The 23,236-nt window shown below is 31.0% G+C and overlaps 3 protein-coding genes across 3 annotated transcripts; 2 read left to right on the top strand and 1 right to left on the bottom strand.

Moving 5' to 3' along the window:
• Positions 1 to 606: 606 nt before the first annotated feature.
• On the top strand, positions 607 to 2,985 carry LOC140671614 (ornithine aminotransferase, mitochondrial). The gene is made up of 4 exons (XM_072903055.1): positions 607 to 730; positions 935 to 1,239; positions 1,672 to 2,002; positions 2,092 to 2,985. The coding sequence occupies exons 1-4, from the start codon at positions 656 to 658 to the stop codon at positions 2,680 to 2,682; spliced, it is 1,302 nt and encodes a 433-aa protein (XP_072759156.1). The 5' UTR covers positions 607 to 655; the 3' UTR covers positions 2,683 to 2,985.
• Positions 2,986 to 4,449: 1,464 nt separating this feature from the next.
• LOC140671615 (ornithine aminotransferase, mitochondrial) lies at positions 4,450 to 7,368 on the top strand. The gene is made up of 6 exons (XM_072903056.1): positions 4,450 to 4,712; positions 4,988 to 5,378; positions 5,553 to 5,857; positions 6,120 to 6,320; positions 6,578 to 6,803; positions 7,114 to 7,368. Exons 2-6 carry the CDS (start codon positions 5,000 to 5,002, stop codon positions 7,278 to 7,280), a joined length of 1,278 nt encoding a protein of 425 aa, XP_072759157.1. The 5' UTR covers positions 4,450 to 4,712; positions 4,988 to 4,999; the 3' UTR covers positions 7,281 to 7,368.
• On the bottom strand, positions 6,482 to 9,861 carry LOC140671611 (uncharacterized). Its single transcript, XM_072903051.1, has 3 exons — positions 9,591 to 9,861; positions 9,381 to 9,506; positions 6,482 to 9,275 (listed from the first exon to the last, which is right to left on the bottom strand). The coding sequence occupies exons 1-3, from the start codon at positions 9,846 to 9,848 to the stop codon at positions 7,653 to 7,655; spliced, it is 2,007 nt and encodes a 668-aa protein (XP_072759152.1). The 5' UTR covers positions 9,849 to 9,861; the 3' UTR covers positions 6,482 to 7,652.
• Between the last annotated feature and the right edge of the window lie 13,375 nt (positions 9,862 to 23,236).

Raw genomic sequence — 23,236 nt, 5'->3', positions numbered from 1 at the left:
CAGTGATCTGTAAGAATTATAATACATTATTTTGTTAATTCATTAATATTAATTCTAACTAAAAATTTTATTAGGAATAAAATATGATATTTTGCTAGGAAGATGTTTTATCAAATCATTTTTCTTTATATTTTTAATATCTAAAAATAAAAATTAAAATATAAAGATAATGATAAAGACATAATTAGGATAAAATAAAGGTATAAATTAATATAACTGATCTAAAATTCCTTATACATAATAATTGTCTTTGAAGGATTAAGAAAAAAAATAATTAACAAAACTGTCGCCTCTCTCTCTCTCTCTCTCTCTCTCACACACAATTTAAAAAATGTTTAAATATTTATATAATATATAATTATATAATATATAATTATTGTATAGTTTCTCTGATAATAAATAGATAAACTAGAAATATTTTCTCTTTGGTAAATATTTAAATTAATATTTCAAAAGTAAAAATATAAAATATAAAATTGCTTCTGGCGAAGTTACACTTTATCATAATTTTACAGAACAGTAGCTGTTCGTAAATGCTTTACGACCACTTAAGCTTATGATCAGGAAACTCTATAATATCAAATTTCTCGGTCGTCATTCCGCAGCATATTGTCGTCATATTGCATCTTACAACCAAGTACCTCAATAATTTCTAATGGACCTATTAACGAGAATAGGGCTGCTAAATATTAAAGGATCGGCAAGAATATTATCATGTTCTCAATCTCAGGTAATATGTATAAATAATACTAATTTTATCATGTTTTTCATGTATCCTTGTCTTATAGAATAATTATAGTTAATATAATTAAATACACACATAAAAATTGGATGTTATTTTAAATCGTTTTTTAATTAACTTTAATAATAATAAGGCTTTATATTTTAAAATGTTAAGAATTAATCAATTTAAATATATCTTTATTTTTTTTAGAGAATTCAATGTTGTAGAAATCTTACATCTCAACAAATATTCGATCGTGAATCAAAATATGGAGCTCATAATTACCATCCAATTCCCGTAGCCCTATGCAAAGCTCAGGGTGTTTTTATGTGGGACGTCGAGGGTAAACGGTATTTTGATTTTCTAAGTGCTTATTCGGCAGTTAATCAAGGCCACTGCCATCCAAGAATATACAAAGCGATGATCGATCAAGCAAAATCTTTAACTCTAACGTCTAGAGCGTTTTATTCCGATATTTTGGGTGAATTCGAGGAATATATTACGAAACTTTTCGGGTATGTGTGTGTGCTATCTTTAAAACCTGAGTCTATATTGATAAGATTAATTGATAACGTGTCAGCATGAAATTCGTGTTTAAAGGCAACAATAATATGATAATCTACAAATAACGGTGTAATCTACATAAAAGATGCATTTAATGTTATTTTGAAAAATCTTATTAATATTTCAGAAATAATAAGGCTTGGAATATAAGACAAAATTGAATATCTTAAAACTAATGCAATCAGATGACTTATTAAATAAAGAAGCACAATCGATAAAATTTTGTTTCTATTACATCACTGATAAATAAAAAACTTTTGGAAAGAAAGCTATTGTACAAATATTTCTTCTGAAAAATGTATATAATTGTACAATTTTGTAATATTTATCATTAGGCGTCGCGAAAAATTATTTAGCTATATTTAAGTTTTTTAATAATTTAGATATGACAAGTGGCTACCGATGAATACTGGTGTGGAAGGTGGCGAAACATCATGCAAATTGGCACGTAAATGGGGATATTCCTGCAAGGGTATACCGGAGAATCAAGCCAAAATAATATTCGCGGAAGGCAATTTTTGGGGAAGAACTATGAGTGCTGTTTCCTCGAGCACCGATCCGACTAGCTACAACGGCTTCGGGCCATTCATGCCAGGCTTTGAGATTGTTCCTTACGACGATCTCCCGACGCTCGAGCAAGTTCTCGCTGATCCAAATGTTTGCGCTTTTATGGTAGAGCCTATCCAAGGTGAAGCTGGTGTTGTGGTTCCTAAGGTAATAATCCCATGCAAACATTTTAAGCGTAAGAATTAATTTAAAGATTTTCAAGTTTCATCTTTAAATAATGTCTTTGTTTCAAAAAGGATGGATACCTGAGTGGAATCAGAGAACTCTGTACAAAGAATAATGTCCTATGGATCGCGGACGAAGTGCAGACTGGTTTAGCGAGAACAGGAAAGCGACTTGCTGTTGATCACGAGAACGTAAAACCAGATATCCTGATCCTTGGTAAAGCTTTGTCTGGAGGATTTTATCCAGTTTCCGGTGTGTTGGCAAATGACTCTGTTATGCTCACCATCAAACCTGGCGAGCATGGATCCACCTACGGTGGCAATCCTCTGGGATGCAGGATCGCTCACGAGGCACTTCGTGTTCTGGAAGAAGAAAAACTTGCTGAGAATGCGGAAAAACTCGGACATGTGCTCAGGGATGAACTGAACAAGCTACCGAAAGACATAGTTACTCTAGTGAGAGGAAAGGGTCTTTTGAATGCTATCGTTATCAACAAAAAGATCGATGCTATGGATATCTGTTTGAAACTGAAGGAACAAGGGCTTCTAGCAAAACCAACACATGGCCACATTATTCGTTTGGCACCGCCGTTAGTTATTACGGAAGACCAAATACGTGAATGCGCGGATATTATTTCGAAGACTATTCTTACTTATAATTAACAGATATTCGATATAAATAATTGCTTTAAAGTATATTATGTTTTTATTATTATATTATAAAAGTCTATTTTAGACAATTTACATAATTCGTGACAAAATTCGAAACAGAATCCTAATGATAATTTTTTTATACGTCATGTAATAAAGAGAATATTTTAAGACATAAAATACACATATAGTATATGATACGCATGATAAATAAAAAAATTTATTTTAAATTTTATCGCAAATTATAGATCGTCTAAAGTGAGCTCATGTGTGTGTGTGTGTGTGTGTGTGGGGGGGGGGGGTGTGTGTGTGCGTATACACACACACCCCCCCACACACACACACACACATGAGCTCACTTTAGACGATCTATAATTTGCGATAAAATTTAAAATAAATTTTTTTATATATATATATACTTTAGTATATTTTTGTCAATTTCAATTGTAATTAAATATTTCTTAAATAAAAATGTGTGATCAATTTATCATGCATTATAATCTACGTCGTATATTTGCTTTCCTGATCTACTTCATGTTGTGTATAAAAACTTTATTTAAAGATACAGTTTAAGACACAATGTCCATCGCGAACGATAAGATTCATGCAATGTTTTAATGTTAATCTACAATATGTAAGTGCGCTATGTCAAAAGAATTTGCTTTGACAGATTGAAATTATCAAGCTATATATATATTCTAAAGATTAAACGATTGACCTATGTACATTGACGTGTATATTTTCAAATTGTGAATATTATTATTGTTTAATATTTACGAAATACGAGATAAACGCGAAACGTATAAATGCAATGAACTTATGATTATCGTTACTTATAATGATTTTTTTCTATTATGCAGAGAGAGTCATCTTGAATTGTGTATTGTTATCTCGTCATATTTTATTATCTCAATAGTGATAAAGACTAACATAGAGAATGTGTATAATAACGAGAGAATATGTGCGTGTATATGTGATTTATTACGTATCGTATTAACAGCTTAATACGATAATGTTCTCTACGCAAATAATAATGTGTTCCTAGAGCAATAATACGAGAGATAAAATGTATCAAAAAATAGGTATATGCACAATATATATATATATATATATATACATGTAGCTTGCTGTAATCATTTAAATAATAATGATAATAATAGTAAGATTATTGGTTCTTGTTTTTCAATTATTTTATTATATCACCAAATTATTTTTTACTCTTAATAAAATAATAAAAAACAATTGAATTAAAAAATAATATCTAATATATGTGATGTAATTATCTGATATGCCTCATGTATGTATATTATGTTTCACATATAATTTTTCTTTTAAATATTTCTACAAAATCACAATAAGTAGTAAAAACACAGAGTAGTAAGATGATTCTTGTTCGATAAAATGTTTTACACTTCCCAACTTGATATATTCATCGAATTTATATAACTATAAACACAGTTAATAGAATGATTGATATATTATCTTTTTCTTTTTTTTCTTATTATTACTTTATTATGTTTGTTATATTTTTAATTTCCTGCTAAAAATACAAATGTGTATATTCTCAAATAAAGTCTTAAAATATATCTAAAATTTTTGAGAGTATATTTTCAAGATTTATTTTAAAATTTAATTTTTTTTTCTATTTATCACATAATCACTCTGTCAAATTCCTAATGATAAAACAGATGTTTACAAATTGTATTAACCAAAAAATTTTATCCAAATTGAATAATTTTGTTTTCTCTACCTGTGTTTTTAATAGAAGCCATCTCAGATTATTGTTTATTGTTATTTATTTACTTTGACACACTGGCGCCTTTATACTCTCAATATCAGTATTATACTCTTTATCAGATATGGTTTTGTTTGTGACGGAATTTATTTTAAATCCATACCTGTCGCAATGTTTGTGAATAACGCCAATAAAAAAGCAATCATATCTTTTACCAACTTGATATAAAAGCAAGATTGCTGAAATTACCATCAGACTATTTCTCGACATTTTACATACTTACTTGTGTTAAGGAAACAAAAAGACGGTACTTTTTTATGCATATATACTAAATATTATTAGAAATTTTTTCTTTTTTATATAAAAATACCATGTTAATTATGAAGTAAATGTGTGTGCGCAAAACATATGTAATTTCAGATCTTAGTATTAATAGTAATTGTTTTTAAGTGTATAATTATATAAATTATTTTTAAATCACATATTCTTTTTGGAAAATTACTTCATCTTACAATAAATAAAAGGCTAATAATTTCAAATAAATAAAAAGATTCATACGTTAACGTATTTATCTATTATAAGGTGAGAAAAAATATGACCATGCAATCCATGAGACAGAGATTCTTCAATCTCGTAAGAGAATCAGACAAGAGAAGATTCTTGAGTACCCAGCAAGTGATCGATCGTGATAACAAGTATGGTGGTATACATTTCAAACAACTACCAGTTGTCCTATCCCGTGGAGAAGGGGTCTATTTATGGGATATCGATGGAAAGCTTTACCTTGATTTTCTGGCGGGATTTTCGACCGTTAATCAAGGCCACTCTCATCCGCGTCTAGTGAAAGTCATGAGAGATCAAGCTGGAAAGCTGGCGCACACATCAAGAGCTTTTTATACGGAGCCGCATGGCGAATTAGGAGAATACTTGACGAAACTTCTCGGATGGGATCGATTTTTGCCAATGAACACAGGTGTGGAGTTCGCTTTAAGAATTATTAAGAATTATTATAAAAAATAATATTTGTTTCTGTTAGTAATTATTGCCAAAAAATTATGTTTACTATTTATAAGAAACATAAATTATATTATATTTCTATATTGAGGCAAAATTGTAAAAATCAGATCTTTTGTTTTACTTACAACAGGTGTCGAAGGTGGCGAAACAGCTGTAAAAATGGCCAGACGCTGGGGCTACAGAATAAAGAAGATACCGAGTAACAAGGCTACTGTCGTATTCGCTAATGGAAATTTTTGGGGCCGTTCAATAGCAGCTTTGTCGGCCTCATCGGATCCAAATTGTTACACAGATTTCGGTCCTTATGTACCCCTTTTTGAAAAAGTGCCATACAATGATCCGGTCGCTTTGGAGAAAAAATTCCAAGACAATCCCAATATCTGCGCATTCATGATGGAACCCATCCAAGGAGAAGCTGGTGTAATAATACCGACTGTAAGTTGATGCAAAGATATACGATATTATGAACATTATGAATATTGCGTTTATAATTATTATTTTTAGTTTTATGGTTGGTATGTGATAAGAATATTAAGAGATAAAAGTCTCATGATATATTACTTGAATTGTCTTGTTCTTTTGCTAAATAAAAACATTGCTTCTCGAGTTATGTTTCTTACTTATTCTAGGTATAAAAAACTAAAGTAATATCGTTGCCTGTTTACAAATATCCAACATTTTTTTACTTTCTGTTCAGGATGGTTATTTGAAACGTGTAAGAGAACTGTGTACACAGTACAACGTTTTATGGATCGCTGATGAGGTACAGACTGGTCTCTGCAGAACTGGTATGCGTTTGGCAGTCGATTACGAAGGTTGCAGACCGGATATTCTTATTTTGGGAAAGGCACTTTCTGGCGGCATGTATCCAGTGTCCGGCATTCTGGCGGATGATAAGGTAGCCGAGAAGAGACTTTATTGCCGTTAAAATCATTTTGTTTCCTATATAATATACATATAATTTTAGATAAAATATAAAATATTTTAATAATAATGATTTCGTTTTATGCATTTCGAATTGTTTTTGAAATTGTATGCAAATATAATAAGGCATATCTACCGTTACGTAGAAGCTCCAAAGTAGCATTATATTCGATGGTAATTCTTCGATCGATGGATAAAGATCTTTAAAAATCTCAATAATTGTCTTTTCAGATAATGCTTTGCTTGGAGACGGGTTCGCATGGAAGTACCTTCGGTGGAAGTCCGCTTGGAAATAGGGTTGCTCTGGAGGCAGTTAAAATCTTGGAAGAAGAGAATCTAGCGGAGAACGCAAAGAGACTAGGGAATATTCTAAAAGAAGAACTGAGTAAGCTACCGAAGGATATCGCGACAGAATTTCGTGGACGTGGTCTTTTGGCTGGTCTCGTCATCAACAAAGGTGAACAAACATGAACAAATTACTAACGATTAAGCTATCACCGATAAATAGTCGATCACCGATAAATTAAAACTCTTTCACAATATGAGCAAAGATAAAATACTTGTTGATGTGTACGTAAATTTCGAATTATCCAATATCTTGCGACTTTATCCTGTATTATCGATATTTTTACACGAAAAATACGATAAAGTGATACGATACATAGACTATACGTTGAATTTAACAACACTCCTGTATTATGTACATACAAGCTATATTGAATCTTGTTATATTGATGTACATATTTGATGAATCTTTTTGTTTATAGAGTTTGCTGATGGTTGGGATATCTGTTTGAAGTTGAGAAATGCTGGATTGTTATCGAGACCTGCACATGGTCAAATTATTAGGATATCGCCGCCATTAACAATCACGGAAGAACAATTGCGAGAAGGCATAAATATTCTAACTACAACCCTAAAAAGTTACAAGTAAAGAATTTAAAATTTTATTAAACCTATATAATAAATATATCTTTATAGCAAGTGTTTTGTTAGCAAATAAAAAATTGTTTTTGTTCTGACATTATTTCATTTACTCCAAGAAAAGCGCGTTTAAGATTTCAGATTTTAGATTTAAGATTCCTTTATTCTTCATTAGAACATGAAGATAATAATTAAGAAGAATAAAAATAACATATATATTATATAAATAAAGAAAATTTTGCAATTATAAAATGTGTTTTTGCCATTTTTACGAGTTTTCCATCTTTTTCAGCTGCCTTTATATATATATATATATAATATATGTATATACATATATAGAAAACACAATTTTCTATGTACATAAATTACAATCTATCAAACATTATATATGCGATTCATTGTGCCTTTTCAAATGTCTTGTCAAACTGAAAGACTGTGAAAACATTTGGTTACATTGATTGCATTTATACATCTTTGAACCGGTATGTAAATTTAAATGCCGTTTTAAATGATTAGCTAATTTGAATCTTTTTCCACATAATCGACATTGATGTTGTCGTAAGGCGCCGTGGGAGGCTTCATGACTTTTAAGATGACTCGATTGCGCAAATCTCTTACCGCATAATTTACACACGAAAGGCTTCATTTTAGTGTGAATTCGTAAATGTTCAACTAAATTACCTTTCTGTACAAAACGTTTGTCGCAATATTCGCATTTGTGCACCCTCGATGTCTTGTGCGTTCGTAGATGCATTTTTAAATTATAATTTTGACTAAATTTTTTATCACAAATCTCACATTGCACTAAACCCTTTCCAGTATGAAGTCTTTCGTGAGCTTTCAAGTTCTTTAAAAGTTGAAAACGTTTATTACAAACGCTACATTCAAATTCTTTGCTCCGTGGCCTATCGTTATCACTTTTATTATGTACCTTTATGTGTTCTTCTAAATACGACGGATATGGAAATATTTTATCGCATACCTTACATTGATGCACATTGGTTTTGGTGTGTAATCTCATGTGTGCATTGAGTTTGCTCTTTGATGCGTAAGATTTGCCACAACTCAGGCATTTGAACGGTTGTTGGCCAGAGTGAGATAATTGATGAGCAAATAATTTAGATTTTTGAGAAAATTGTTTCAAACATACTTCACACTGGTGCTTCTTCGCGTGAACATCTTCCGTGCTTTTTATATCGGATTGTTTATAACTATTATCAGTTGAACATCCGTGATATTCGATTACAAGTTGTCTATCTTTTTCAGCTGCTTTTATATATCTCAAGTTTTCCGTAATTGATACGTTATTTTCAGAATGTATCGTTACATTTTGTATACGCTCCGAACTACTCTCTTGAACGCCATCCAAGTCGATATTTTCTGGAAAATTTATATTTTGCATCCCATCATTATCATCCACGGTAGATCTTTGATACGATAGATTCTGAATGGGATTATCAACGGAATGAATGGACCTTTCGTAACTTAAATTTTGTGGAATATGATTAGAATTTTCACATATCTCTATATTTTCATTATCGCACGATATATCGACATTCTCCGTACTATGCGTTATATTATGACTTATTAATTGTCTCCTATTGGTAAAAGTATGATTGCACAAAGAACAATGCAAGGCACAAGCGGCCCGACTCGAATTTTCTTCGTTCAATGACATAGCATGCATCATATTTGATCTGACTGATGGAGATAATTGCATATTTATATTACTATCATTGACAAAATTTGAACCGACATGAGTAAAATTGAGATACGAATTTTGAGATTCCACAATGTGCATGTGTTGCATAGGTATGTTATCCTGCATAAAGGGCAAGTGCAGTCGATTGTGGGCGCAGAGTTCTTGGTAATTGGTAAACACAGCACCGCATTCCATACACTTTAATGTCTTGTGAGAGTTTTGCACGGGTATAAAACCTTGATTTTGTTGATTTTGATAGAGTTTGCATCCAGAAACAGTAGTGTACGATGTTAAGCCAGATACCTGATTTAAATATATTCGATTGTAATATTTTATATATATAATTTAATGTAATTTAATACATTACGACTTGTACATTCGTATACATATTATAATTTGAGCTGATACCTTCAACGCTGCTTGTCGCAAAGCTCTGTCTGCTGCACGACATTGCTCTCTGTATAAAAGAGCCGATTCCGCTCTGGTGACACAACGATCGCACATCTTTTCCGGCAAACCATCTCCTTGCCAAACCTACGAGTACCCAAAACGCATACAGCTTTTACATTCAACACAAAGTTGAAAAGACAAAAAATGTCTAATATTATTGTTGCTTACCTCCAAGCAAGAAAGCGATCGTAATTTGGCGGCGAGCGACGAACCAGCCGGTCCCACGAATAAGCATACCATTTTGTCGCCGTCTTCCCTCAAGCATGTGCGGCACAATTTACTAATATTCTCGCTGTCAATCTCTTTCGTCACTATAAACATCCTTCCACAGTTTTCTTTCCTAACCACCTTCGGAATATGTTTATATATGTATGCGGTGTCAATGACACACCGAAAGTGTCGTAGGTTAGGAACGTCTCCGCGCATGGATGCATACGATACGATACGATACATAGATGGAGCTCCATAAATTCACACCGTGTCCGTCTTTTTGGTCACTCGCATTTTGGGCGCGAAATACAAATCATCAGCTACATTTTTTCAAATTCTTTTATATTATTTAATATTATTTATATTATTTATTATTAGGCTATTATTTTACAAATAATTCTTTAATTCAAAACTATATATGTACACATTACATAATGTAAATAATGTAAATAATATAAACTCACTTATTATTATTATTAATGTTTATATTAATTATTAACTTTTGTGATATGATTGAAACGACTTAACTATTATAGTAATTAATTGTAACAGCTACATTAAATTTCAAAGCAATATACATTTATGTATTATACATAAGTAATATACATATATATATATATATATATATTAGATTATTTATATATATTACGTATATTAAATTGATTATATAGTCAAAATGGTTCGTTGTGTGTATCCAGTAGAAAATATAATCACTATACTATAATCACTAGAAAACAAGCTTTTCTATTGGCTGTCGGATATTGGCAAGCTAAAGCTCCGTCTAAGTATTTTTATGTTTCCGCGACAGTCATGACGTCACATTTGATTCATTTCGCTTCGCTGATGTAAGATGGCGCAATCAGTATGATATTCAAACGTAGCTGTGTATCGTGCGTCGAGCGTCGATTGGTTTCGTATTTCGTAGAATCGCTAACAAGTATAAGTATATATATATATATATATATATATATATAATAGATTCGGCGTATCGATGTGCATTTATCACGGTCGATTCGGGACACGCGTACCGACAAATGGATATTAACTTTTGCATCCGAATTTGCATCCGTTTCAGTGCGACCAGGGTATGTTGACTTGGCGCCAAGGACTTTCACTGGTAGTCAAGGTAAATTGTTTTCTTTTCATTTCGTATATTGATATTTTGATGTTTGCCAAATACTGCTTGAACGATCGAATGCATATAATCCATTCCACTCTACTTTAGTATACAATAACTCGATTGTTCATCTGTACTAAAATCATTGCACACGCGGAATAAGTTTTGGAAAATTTTTATCTTTTTTTCTTTTTTATAAATGCACATACATGGATCTTGTCAATATAAATATAGTTGAAAAAGATGTGTAATATAAAGCAAAGTAATATATATATGCTGTATTCAAACAAGTTAAAATGTTATGTATCTTCAATTAGTATTTTATTAATAAAAATCAATTATCTCGATATAATCTGTGAGAAAAACAAAAAACGAAATCGATGAATGTATTATTTATGAAAGGATATTCTATTTGAATACACACACACACACACACACACACATACACGTCCGCCTCAACTTAATAACCAGTGATCTATGTATATAACTACTATACGATTCCGTCAACGAAATTGATAATTTAAATGGATAATATTGATAGCGTAATAATATTAAGCTATGATATATATAATATTGATATATGTAATAATATTATCATTGAGATATATATATGTTCTTGACTAACAATAAGTTATTATGTTGCTAATAAAAACGCGTTAAAATTTATTATATACATAGCGATTAATGCAAATTTATTATACATTTAATAAAATTAATTAAAATAATTAAATATTATATATTTAGTTTGCAAATTTTTCAATTTAATTTAATATTAAATACAAAAATGTTGCACATTAAAATATTAATTATTAAATTGTTTAATATCTATTATCAATACTGATAATATATTAAATTTAAAAATAATTTTTCTTCTAAATAATTGAGATATCTATTTTAGACTAAAGAAATGGAAACATATTTTTTTAATATTTTTTAATATGTCATGTGGGGTTTTATGTTTTAAAGATTAAATAGAAATATCGATTTGTGTGAGATTTGACGATATATTGACTTGTAAAATAATTTTAATATATATTTAATATATAATATGTGTATGTATATTATATATATATATATATATATATATATATATATATATATACATATTATATTAAATATATATTAAAATTATTTTATAAGTCAATATATTGTCAAATTTCACACAAATCAATATTTCTATTTAATATATATATTTCAAGGGAAACGCAAAAAAAGATATCGATATATCAGAGATATAAGTTGTTATTTAATTAAGTATTTTTTAAATATTCTTTTCGATTTAAGAAAAAGTAACTAGATATGTAAATTAAATTAGACATTGTATAACTGAAGGAACATACTAATAATAATTGATATATTATCGAGAAATAAATTTATGTTTTTAGCAACTCGAATGTAAGTGCAAATTTCACAAAACCACGTTTTAACGACGCGCGTATAATTTTTTGGTAAAAGCCTTTTTGAATAATAAATTCGACAACTTTGCTCAATGATCCGAAAATATCGTGGTGAATATTGATATTCAGCTCATGTAACACACACTGTTAAATATTACAGAATTTTTCACTAAATTAATTTGCTCGTGTAGATATGAATTTTCTGTCAAATGAGATTTACATGTACATTTACATGTGCATGTAAATGTACAAGTACATGATATTCATAAATATGCCATTAAAAATAAATGTAAAATATATATTGACAACAATAAAAAATTCGTGGATTATTTTTGTCAAGAAATGTCATTGATATTAAAAAAAAGTTCTCAAGTAACTTAAAATATGTTTTTTCTTATTAGAGAGAAAAAGATTTAATTCGAAACTTTCTTTTCGATTTATTATTTTCAGAAAAAAGATTGATTTTAATAAAAGACACATAGCATATTTGAGCAAATTTCCACACGTTATAAAATTCCAATAATTTCTAGATTGATATATATAGTAGAAAGACACATCAACATTCTTCGAGATATATACTATATATGTACGACGATATATAATATACTATATGTGAAAACTTTGGTAGTATATAAAAAAATATGTATAATATAAAAATTGCAGTTTTACGCGAGCAATACATACGCAGGAAAGCACGCAAGCAATTTTTTACAAATTTTTATAACATTTTATTGAAAAATTACTCTTCAATTATTTTACTATCTCAGAATTTTTAATTTATGTGTTTTATAGCTATATTAATAGTTATTTATATTAATTTAAAAGCATTTAAGAGATATAACTGCGTAATTATTTATATATAAGACATTTTTTCCTTTTATTGACGAGAATAGCAATAGGAAAAGGTCTGACGCTTAATTTATAAAAGATCTTTAATTCGAATTATTCCATTGAAATTTAACAGATTGTTTATCCCTCTTTGAATAAGTTTTGCTGTGAAAATATCTATGTCAAAGAAAAATTTAAACTAATATGTATATATATATATATATATATATATATATATATATATGTATAATTATTGATAAAAAAATCCAGAAAAAATTCTTTGAGAGTTTTTTTTTATTTCCGACGTGTAATGATAGAGATTTTTTCTCGATTAGGGACTATTCTCTTTTGCCATATCTTTTTCCGTACATCTTCTGCGGAAGTTTCGATCTCTTGTGCGTACGTGCGTGCGTGTATTCGCGTCATGATTTAGACGAACGAGTATAAGAAAACGAGCGAAATTTCCTGCAAGAATATTCCTCGAACGAGTTTTCCGACAAACTCGATCTAAGAAGCAAAAAGACTCATGCATGTTTCTGTCCACGAATGCAAATTATTGCGAATACATTCAAACACGCAACGTGACAAATGTGTGCCTCGTTTCTCTGTTTATCGATAGAGTACTCCGGTAAAAATATACTTATTTCATAATATACTTCAATATAGATACTTTTGTGTAAAAAATTCAACATTTTCCGAAAAATAAAAATAACGATATTAAACTTAGGTAAAATATAAATGTAAATCAATCACAAATATATATTACAGAAAATAAATTATGCACTTCATCCAAAGATACAGCTCGAGATCCAATTATAAATTATTAAATTGCTTTGAAGACATTGTTTAAAATTTCAATTTGTAAATTATCTGTTACAGTTTTTACAGTCGGCAATGTGCCATTGTGCGGTTAATCAATTTTAAAATAAATATGTATATAGTTTAATAAAATGTGAAAAAGAATCAAATTTTTTTAACATTAGTACTTAAAAATTTTTTAATTGGAAAATACTGCTTTGTAAAGTATAATATGTGTATATATGTATAATACTGTTGAGTTTTTCTTGTATATATTAATATGTTTTATTGTTACAAAAATTATATTGTAATTTTTAACTATAATATTTTTTCCCGTGATGTACATTTCGAAGTAATTCGTGAGCAATATATATTAATATTTATGCTATTTAGCTCGCAGTGCTTAAGTAAAAATGACTAATTTCCAAGTTTATTTTTGCCAATTAATTATAAATGAACGTGTCAGTTGAAAACTTTCGGGCAAATAATCAGTTAACAAAATTTCCGGCTAATTGAAACTTCTAGTTCCATTTGCCCTTTCAAAAGTTTGTCTGAATGAAGTGGATGACACGTGGGAAGGATGATACGAAACGAGGACAGCCTCTATGTTTCTATCGAATATTGTTGGCATAATTTTAATAGTTTATATAATGTATCTAGTTTTCTACATGGGAATAGTTATGATAATACGTTTTATATTTCTCTTTTGATAAACTGTGTGTGTGATTATTTTTGATTATTTTTATTGCGTACATATATTATCGTTGCATACAGACACATCCGCTATCTACATATTATACCTTTATAATATACGATATAATTTATGTACATATATAATTTACGAAAATATTTCTCCTTCTATTCAAGAGAACAAGTTATGATAAAATACTTTATTTGCCTGTTACAATGCATTTTTGTCGCTATAAATGATAATAACAGTATAATAATTTCGTAATCTCTATGGTGTATTTAACAGCTAGTTAAAAATTCCGTGTGAGAGTTGTATGATATAATACAGATATAAAATGAAAAATTTATTAGTTATATCGCGGGATATAAAACCAGACAACAAGTTCTATACTAAAATCTTTTAAATTTTTCAAAATAATTACGCAAAAGTTGAAAAATAGTTATTGTCTATTTCTAAATGTTTATTTTTCAAATTGCCTTTATTCTCGTTTCATTTAGATTGTTGTATGTCTCGTCGTGCATTATTTGGGAGAGGTACGGGTATTATATTCTACTAATTTTTCGAAATTCGTTATCGTTTGGATTTGTGAAAGCGGCTTGCGATATCTTGCTCCTCAAACGAACGAAGTAAAACCCGCAGCATCGAATGCAATTTATTTTCCGAGAGATAATGTCCGTATCAGACGTCTTTTTCCGCGTTAGACTAGGAACGAATGTGCGACACCGAGACAAAGTGACAAAGCAACAAAGCGAGAGAAGAGTCGAGAGAAGGAGATCAAGAGAAAGAACGCGAGATAGAGAATTGAATTTTCTACACATGCAAGCACGGTTCTAAATAAACGGCATACTGAAAGCAGTTTGAAACGCGAAGCCCAGGTTCTCTCATTTCGCTTCTTCAAAGAACTAGTCTCTATAAAGACATTTTTTCCCCTTAATGGTTAAAAAGCAATGGTTGTATCGTCTTTGAAGTTCACGCCAACCTAGGTATTGTAAATCCATAATTGTTATTTTTAAACGAGATTTCCATTAAGATTCATTCGTCCGAATAAAGTTACAATTTCGGACTTTTGATATAAGCCTAAGTAATTAGTAAGTTGTAAGGCACATTTTTAATTTTTGTCATCGAATTGCTTGCACCCTTGCTTGCACGAATATACTTTTGGTATTATTGTATTTAAATATATGTATTATTACATAATTCGAAATGAGAACGCATATTATCGTTAATCGAAAATTGAAAATTATAGTCTCTCACTATAATAGATTTTAGAAAATATTCTTCACACTTTTACACGATATCATAATTTGAAGAATTATTTTAATTTTTTGCTAATTGCATCTCATTACAACGCAATATACTAAATTATAAAATATAATACTGAAGAAACATTATCCAAGATACACCTATACGATATTATTATCGCGCTAAACAGACATTTATCAGGAAAAATGCGCTGCTTAGAATACATTTACTAAACTACCGATAAGAAATCTTGTTTTTTAATCCAACATATTTGGTGGCTTTTATTCTTTGGCACAAATTGCGAGCAGTCAGTTAAATTTATCGGCGACAGGAAAATGGATGGAACACCTCAAGAGAATTTTCCGATAAACGAACAGAAAAATATGAGAAAATATGATTTAACGCAAAAATTGTCATCGATTATATCTCCATCACCTGTAAATTACTGTAATCATAGATTTTGTTCTTTGACATTCACAAATTGTTTGCCGAAAATTATATGACAAACATTGTTTTAATTCAAACTTATTCCGGAATGTCCGAAATTTTTGCACATTTTTTTAAACATTGTATTATCCTAAAGGAACACGTATGACGTATACATTAATATTATATATTTCCGTTAGATATGTATTAAATTGTATGAATTTCTTTAAAAGATTTAAAGAGCTTTAGTATTTTCAGATAATAACCATCTGTGATTGTATTAACACAATTCACACGTTATAATCAGAAAGATTATTACTTTAATCAAAAAGTGACATTTTATACGTGAAATATATAGATTGAGAAGAATTTTGCACGTATCCAACTCAATTTTTCAGGTATCAATTAAATTTTGGCGCAAAGACTCTGATACATAAGTTATTTTCTTTCTCTTTCTCTCTCTCTCTCTCTCTCTCTCTCTCTCTCTCTCTTTTTGTGTTTTGAAAAGCCGTGATATGCTAGTTGTTTTTTCAAACTATAAAATACATTTCGAGAGATTTTATGCGATATATGTATAAAAAAACAGATATGTTATATACTTTTTACATATGCGACGCGACATATCCTCGTGATTCTTTGTGTACGTAATGCGAGTACATGTGTATAAAGCCGGGATGAAAACCGGTAGTCGCACGTGTATAACGCGGAATAAATGGAGAATCCCGAAGGGAATTTGTTTGACGCGTCGCAAGGCATCCCGTGCGGTCACCCCATAGTGCTATCCATAAATCATAATTCGCTCGACAAAGTATAAGGCTCGAGCATCGTTACCGCGGACAGTGATGGAGTTTTTATAGTAAACTTTGCGCTACTTTTATTATCCGCATCGTATCGCAAGATTACTCAATGTCTTTCGTCATTTCTCTAATTGTTCTCGCGATGAAGAAGAATAAAATAAAAGATATGGCGATCAAACAAACTGATTGCATTGCATCTTATGTTTTAAGAGTTTTATCATCAAGGAACTTATCATCGCTTGAAAATAAATTGAATGTGCGCGCCGCTCTCTCTCTCTCTCTCTCTCTCTCTCTCTCTCTCTCTCTCTCTCTCTCTGTTATACGAATATTGAAAATAATAGCGAATAATAACTGTATAGATGTGTATACAACTAAATGTAGCGTAGTTTGATATTTTTCATATAACGAAATGTCGACAAAAATAATGATTAAAAACGAGATACGGAAGATGAATACACAGTTGCGTAAAAGAGAACAAAATGTTATAAATATATTAGCACATCTAACTAGATATTTATATACTCGAAACCCTATTATAATTTATAAATAGAGCAAATATATCAATTAGAGCAAAAATGCACATAGGAAAAATATTATCGACTTAATATACGTAACATTATTACGTCTCAAAATATGTGATGTAATGATATTTTATCCGTTATTGGATTCGCTACGTAATAGATCGATTAACTTACACGTACAAACTTACGAAAATGGATTTCTGAGAAATGAAGATTACTTACTGAATCGCTAAAATATGAAGCTAAAAAGTTTTAGCAGATGGAGATAGCAAAGTTATACATTGTCGATATACGTACATATAATTCCTTTGGGAACAAAGTTACGTTATCGATATATGTCCTTCATGCGGCACGGCTTAGGAAAAGGAAAACAAACACAAACGTCACAGAGATACGAGAACGGACTTGTGCCGAGCTATGTCCGAGATGATCTCATAGGTATGCACGAAGCACAACGAGTGTCGAACTATAGTCAATTACAGTCTATAATTATGGGATTGGTCATGCTGAGTTTAGCCGTGTCTCATTAGCCCGGTTCTTCCCCCTACAACTAACTTGCCCGCTGGTCTAATTTGGAAAGTTGTTTAACTGAAAGCGCTTACCTATGCACCCCGGATTGGGGACACTGCGCTCTCGATGTGGATACATATGCTGAAGGGATAGAAATAGTGTGTGTGTGTGTGTGGGGGGGGGGGGGTGCGTGTGCGTGTGCGTGTGTGTATCCCTCGAGAGACTGAGTCTGATATTCGCGTTGTGGCACTATACGATCGGGTTACTTCAACTTGAGTTTTCATCGAGCAAACATTTATAATTTTGCTTATACAATTCGCTTTTATTATTTTTTTTTTCTTTTTGTTCGCATTACTCTATCGTTCGCTATCTATTCGAAATATTTCCAATTTAAATATTTTTCATTTAAATATTCGCTTTGATAATACGTTTACAATTAGAGAAACTCTGCGTTATGAATTAATGAAAAATTTTCAAACACATTCAGCAGTTGTAATAAATGGTTAACAATAATTTACCGATATTTATCCCGTATATTATTCACTATAAACAGCTTGTGTTTCAAGGATTATGCTGGAATATCTATATTTTTATTTTAAACGTCACATTTTGTCCGATACTGTATGTTAATAAACGTAATATTCTAGAAAAAAAAAAAAAAGGTAGATGTGAACGTTTTATATTCTTGAAATAAGTTTGATTGTGTAGAAAAGAGCACGATAGTGACAAAAAGTTTAACTAAACTCGCGAATTTATCACGGAGGTCACATCGTGGTGAACAATGGCACATCTATTTAACTTGCCTCTGTGCTTGCGCGGAAAATGGAAAGATAAGCGTGCAGGATTTATACGTCAACGGCGTTTCATCGATGATCGACGCGTACGATGCGCGATCACGATACCGCGACGCATCGTGCTGTCCACCCAAATTGACATGTTTCGATCGAGCACGTTTTTTTGTGTTTTTTTTTTTCTTTTTTTTTTTTTTTCTAATCGGAAATTTAAAATTGGAATAGATTCCATTAAGATCTCTGTTTCGTGCACATGTAGTATTAAAATAATGATATGCGAACACAGACAAGCGCTTTCGCGATTAGTTAGCACGGTGTCGGCGAATTGTGCACTGCGGCAAATAGTGCTTGCGGACCATTCGATGGCACATTGCGGTCCCCATATGCAAATCAAAATAGGTCCGGAACCGCTTCCGAATGTAATTTACGGCAACGAAACGCTCGGCCGTGCCATCCGCCGGACTCTACTGCCAGAAAATGCATTACGACTTGAATAGCCTGACCGCCTGTTTTTCGATGTCGTAATTCGTGCAGTCGTTATAGTGGTTGAAGCGTCATTAGGAAATTATTATAATGAACATTATAGCGTGCAATTATAGTATGAAAAGAACCGCTACACATATCCTAGAAGAATGCGATGTATCAATATTATTTTTTTATTAATTATTGTTTTAATCTTTGTAAATATTTTAGCAGTTGTCACAAATTTAACTGTTTTCGAGTAATTTTTTTTTTGTAATTTACATGTGTTTTATTATCATATTGTGTATTAAACGTATTACTTTGTTAAGTATATATCGCGTAAGTGTATGTCATAGTTTGACATAACTTGCATTATCTTCGATTAAAACGCGATTACCCTTTTCTGCAATTTTGTCGAACAATAGAAAATTAAAAAAAAAAAAAAAATAGAAATTGGCAAGAACATGATAAAGGAAATTGCAATTATGTACGATGATGTATTGTTGCACCTAGCTAATATATCATCTATATTGCCGTACGGCGACCTATTTTATGAGAGATCCGTAAATAATATCGTTCACATATCGTCGACTTTCGTTTATATTGTCTAGATAAATTTCCAATTAATTTGATCACGCACGTGCTAGACACGTTGGTTGAAATAGAGACACGTAGATGAGTAGATTGATATTGCGACGCGTGACGCTACACGTTCGCATTTTTTACATAAACATCATTTATAAAGAATTCCAAAATGAAAAAAAAAAAAGCAATAGCGGAACGCTATGGGAATTTTATTACTGTCGCGATGGCATACGCTATTATCTTTCTAATTTCTTTTCTGCCAGTAATGGGTGAACACATTCTCTCTCTCTCTCTCTCTCTCTCTCTCTCTCTCTCTCTCTCTCTCTCTCTCTCTCTCTCTCTCTCTCTCTCTCTCTCTCTCTCTCTCTCTCTCTCTCTCTCTCTCTCTCTCTCTCTCTCTCTCTCTCTCTCTCTCTCTCTCTCTCTCTCTCTCTCTTTCTCTCTCTCTCTCGCGGGGATTATACTTTATCATTCGCGCGGCATAAAAAGGCGCGGCTTATTATCGAGGCCGACTTGATGACCAATCTTAATATTCGCGTCAATTATTCCTTTCGATCGGTAGCAGCGCATCGAAAAGGCTTTCCCTTAATTCGATTGTGGCGTTATTGATTTCTGTGCCTGAACACAGCTATCGAATCGAACCGAACCGCGAATCGTGGCTCGGCTCGGCTCGGCTCGACTCGACGTAGCGTTATCTGTTATCTCTATTTAAAACTATCTGACCGACGAATTTGATGAATCGATGGCAACATTTAATGAAACATACTCGCGATATACCGAAATTCACTTCTTTAAGCAGAATTTGCGCGAGCTGCGATGTATGTATCAGGAATAGAGACTCGTTTACGTTACATGCGATTTCGTCAAGATAACGTTACGGCATCAGCTTTAAATCGTTTCTTCGTCTACGTGTTACAAAATGTGCTGCGCTGTGAGATGTTGCAACGATAAACAACGCAAATTGTTATTTATGGTTACGATGTTGTATACTGTATGATTATTTATAGCAAATGTAACACCACGATCTGATAAGCGGGAGAGTGCGATGCACGATGTATATTGTATGTGTATATATATATATATATATATATATATATATATATATATATATATATATATATATATACAACTATGTATACGCAATAATATATAGATTATGATTTTTATATCAATCGATGTAATATCGTTTTCGATGTATATTATAATAACATGTGAATTATGTGTTGTGTAAACGTTATTATGAACATTAAAATGTATCCCTATATATGGCGCAGCTATATCATAAATTGTGCTTGATCACTCAATACGCTAATTCATATCTAAGGATCTCCGTCTTTCCTTTACAATCTAGATGATGATGTGCGAATATCCGTATAATAAGTATGTCTTTTCAAATGTCAAACGTACTAAGGAAATTGTTTTACAAAAATAATGTTATCAGAAATTCAGTTAATAATATATGTATATGTATTATATGTATATTAGTTACTCATTTTCTGATAATATTACTTTTGTAAACAAAATAATTATCTTAGTACTAAAATAGTTGACATTTGAAATGGCATATTTATTATACGGAATTGAGTTAATAATATATAATACATATATACTATTAACTCAATTCTGTTACTATTCGATATTAAAAATTGTAAGTTTATCTGATAAAGTGCAATTATGTATAATATGATTGTCCCCATTTTTATAAGGAGGATTATTAAACTTGGGGAGGATTTCTCAACTTTAATACATGTGTGTTTTTATCAGCAATAAATTTGTTTTAAATATATGTTTTACATATACTATAGTAGTACAGTTTTACAGTGTGTGTCATGTTTATATATATATATATATATATATATATATATAAACGTCATGAAATTATATACAGAAAGCTTTCCTCTTTTATGTTCAATTATCGTATAACAAATAGCGAAAACATTAGTGTCGTAAAAGAATGGAAGAGAAGAGTATTTAATTGTAATGAAATGCCATTTGATTATTTTTATGAAAAGTGTAAATTGTTATCTGTGCATTTCACAGTATAGATTTTATCGTTTGAAAATGATAGCATTGTAAAATGTAAGTGCTATTATTACAATCAAGGCCAATAAAATTTGATTATAATGAGAACGTGTTGAAAAATAAATAACAAATATGTTAAGCAAATATCACAAGCATGAGATTATACTTTGTTACATATTTACGTGAGGGCATTGAGATATGAACTGCAATTTCACGTCAATGTTACAATGAATGCGCCTGCGGCATCATCCATACATGCATACATACACACGTACAGGTACTGTCGATCGAGAGAAATTCGTGGAATATTTCGATTCTCTTCAGCATCGCGATTAACAAATTACATTCGCATTACTTATGCATTATAGTAATCCTATGCAAATTACAATATATTAAATGTTAGAATTCCGACGTACATGTAATGGCTTTCGACATTTCTACAAAAATCTTGTGCAAATCTCATATTTTAAATTTGCATAATAATATAATTTATCTCTCCCTCTCTCTCTCTCTCTCTTTCTTTCTTTCTCTTTAAATTATTGATCATTTTTAATACAACTAAAACTAAGGAAAAAAAGATTTTTTATAATCATTTGTTATTATAATGTCATTGAGAGCACATTGAATTATTAATCGTGAAAAATCGTGAAAAAATGAAAACAAATTATAAAATTTATCAAGCACGATCGAAATCGTTAAATGCATTACGTAAGCGGCACAAAGATCGATTATTAATTCATTTGACGGAAAATGAAATATATTTTTGAAATGTTTGATTGTTTGTTGAATTCGCGGCACATTGATGACGAGTGTAAATGTAACGCCGGTGTACGTGAAATTGACAAAAAGCTTCTCCAGTACCTGACGAGCAACTGGGACAATTGCTGCACAAGTGGTTCGTGCAACAAACGTTAGTATGTATCGAAAATTGTTGTCCGCCTGGCAGCCTGTCCTTCGACATAACTGTATATATATTTTTTTTGTTTCCTTTTCTCTTTTGATTACACAGGTGTAAGCCGTTTTCCGCTTGAAATAATTTCGATATGGGTGTTGTGACGCATTTCTCTTCATATTCGTATGCGCGACGATGATTTAACGGATAGTTAAATGAAATTAATTATAATTCCATGAGAACGCGGCAATTAACAGGCGCGAAAACGATGTATTATAACTCGTTGCACCGTGCACGTTCTATTTAACGTGAAATTCAAGGCTATTACTTGCCGCTCGACGGAAAAGTTACGTTTCGTATGCAGTGTGCGTAATCCGCTAATTCTCCTAAAATGTGCACCTCTTTTATCATTGAGAGAACATTTCAAAAGTTTTCTGGCTCACAACGCAGTTTGGCTGTTAAAAAAAATCAGACAACTTTTCGCGTTGATATAAATGACGAAATTTCTACTTGAAACTAATCTCT

This window comes from Anoplolepis gracilipes, chromosome 12, assembly GCF_047496725.1.
Source record: "Anoplolepis gracilipes chromosome 12, ASM4749672v1, whole genome shotgun sequence".
Lineage (NCBI taxonomy): Eukaryota > Metazoa > Arthropoda > Insecta > Hymenoptera > Formicidae > Anoplolepis > Anoplolepis gracilipes.
This window is presented reverse-complemented; position numbering and strand designations above follow the sequence as displayed.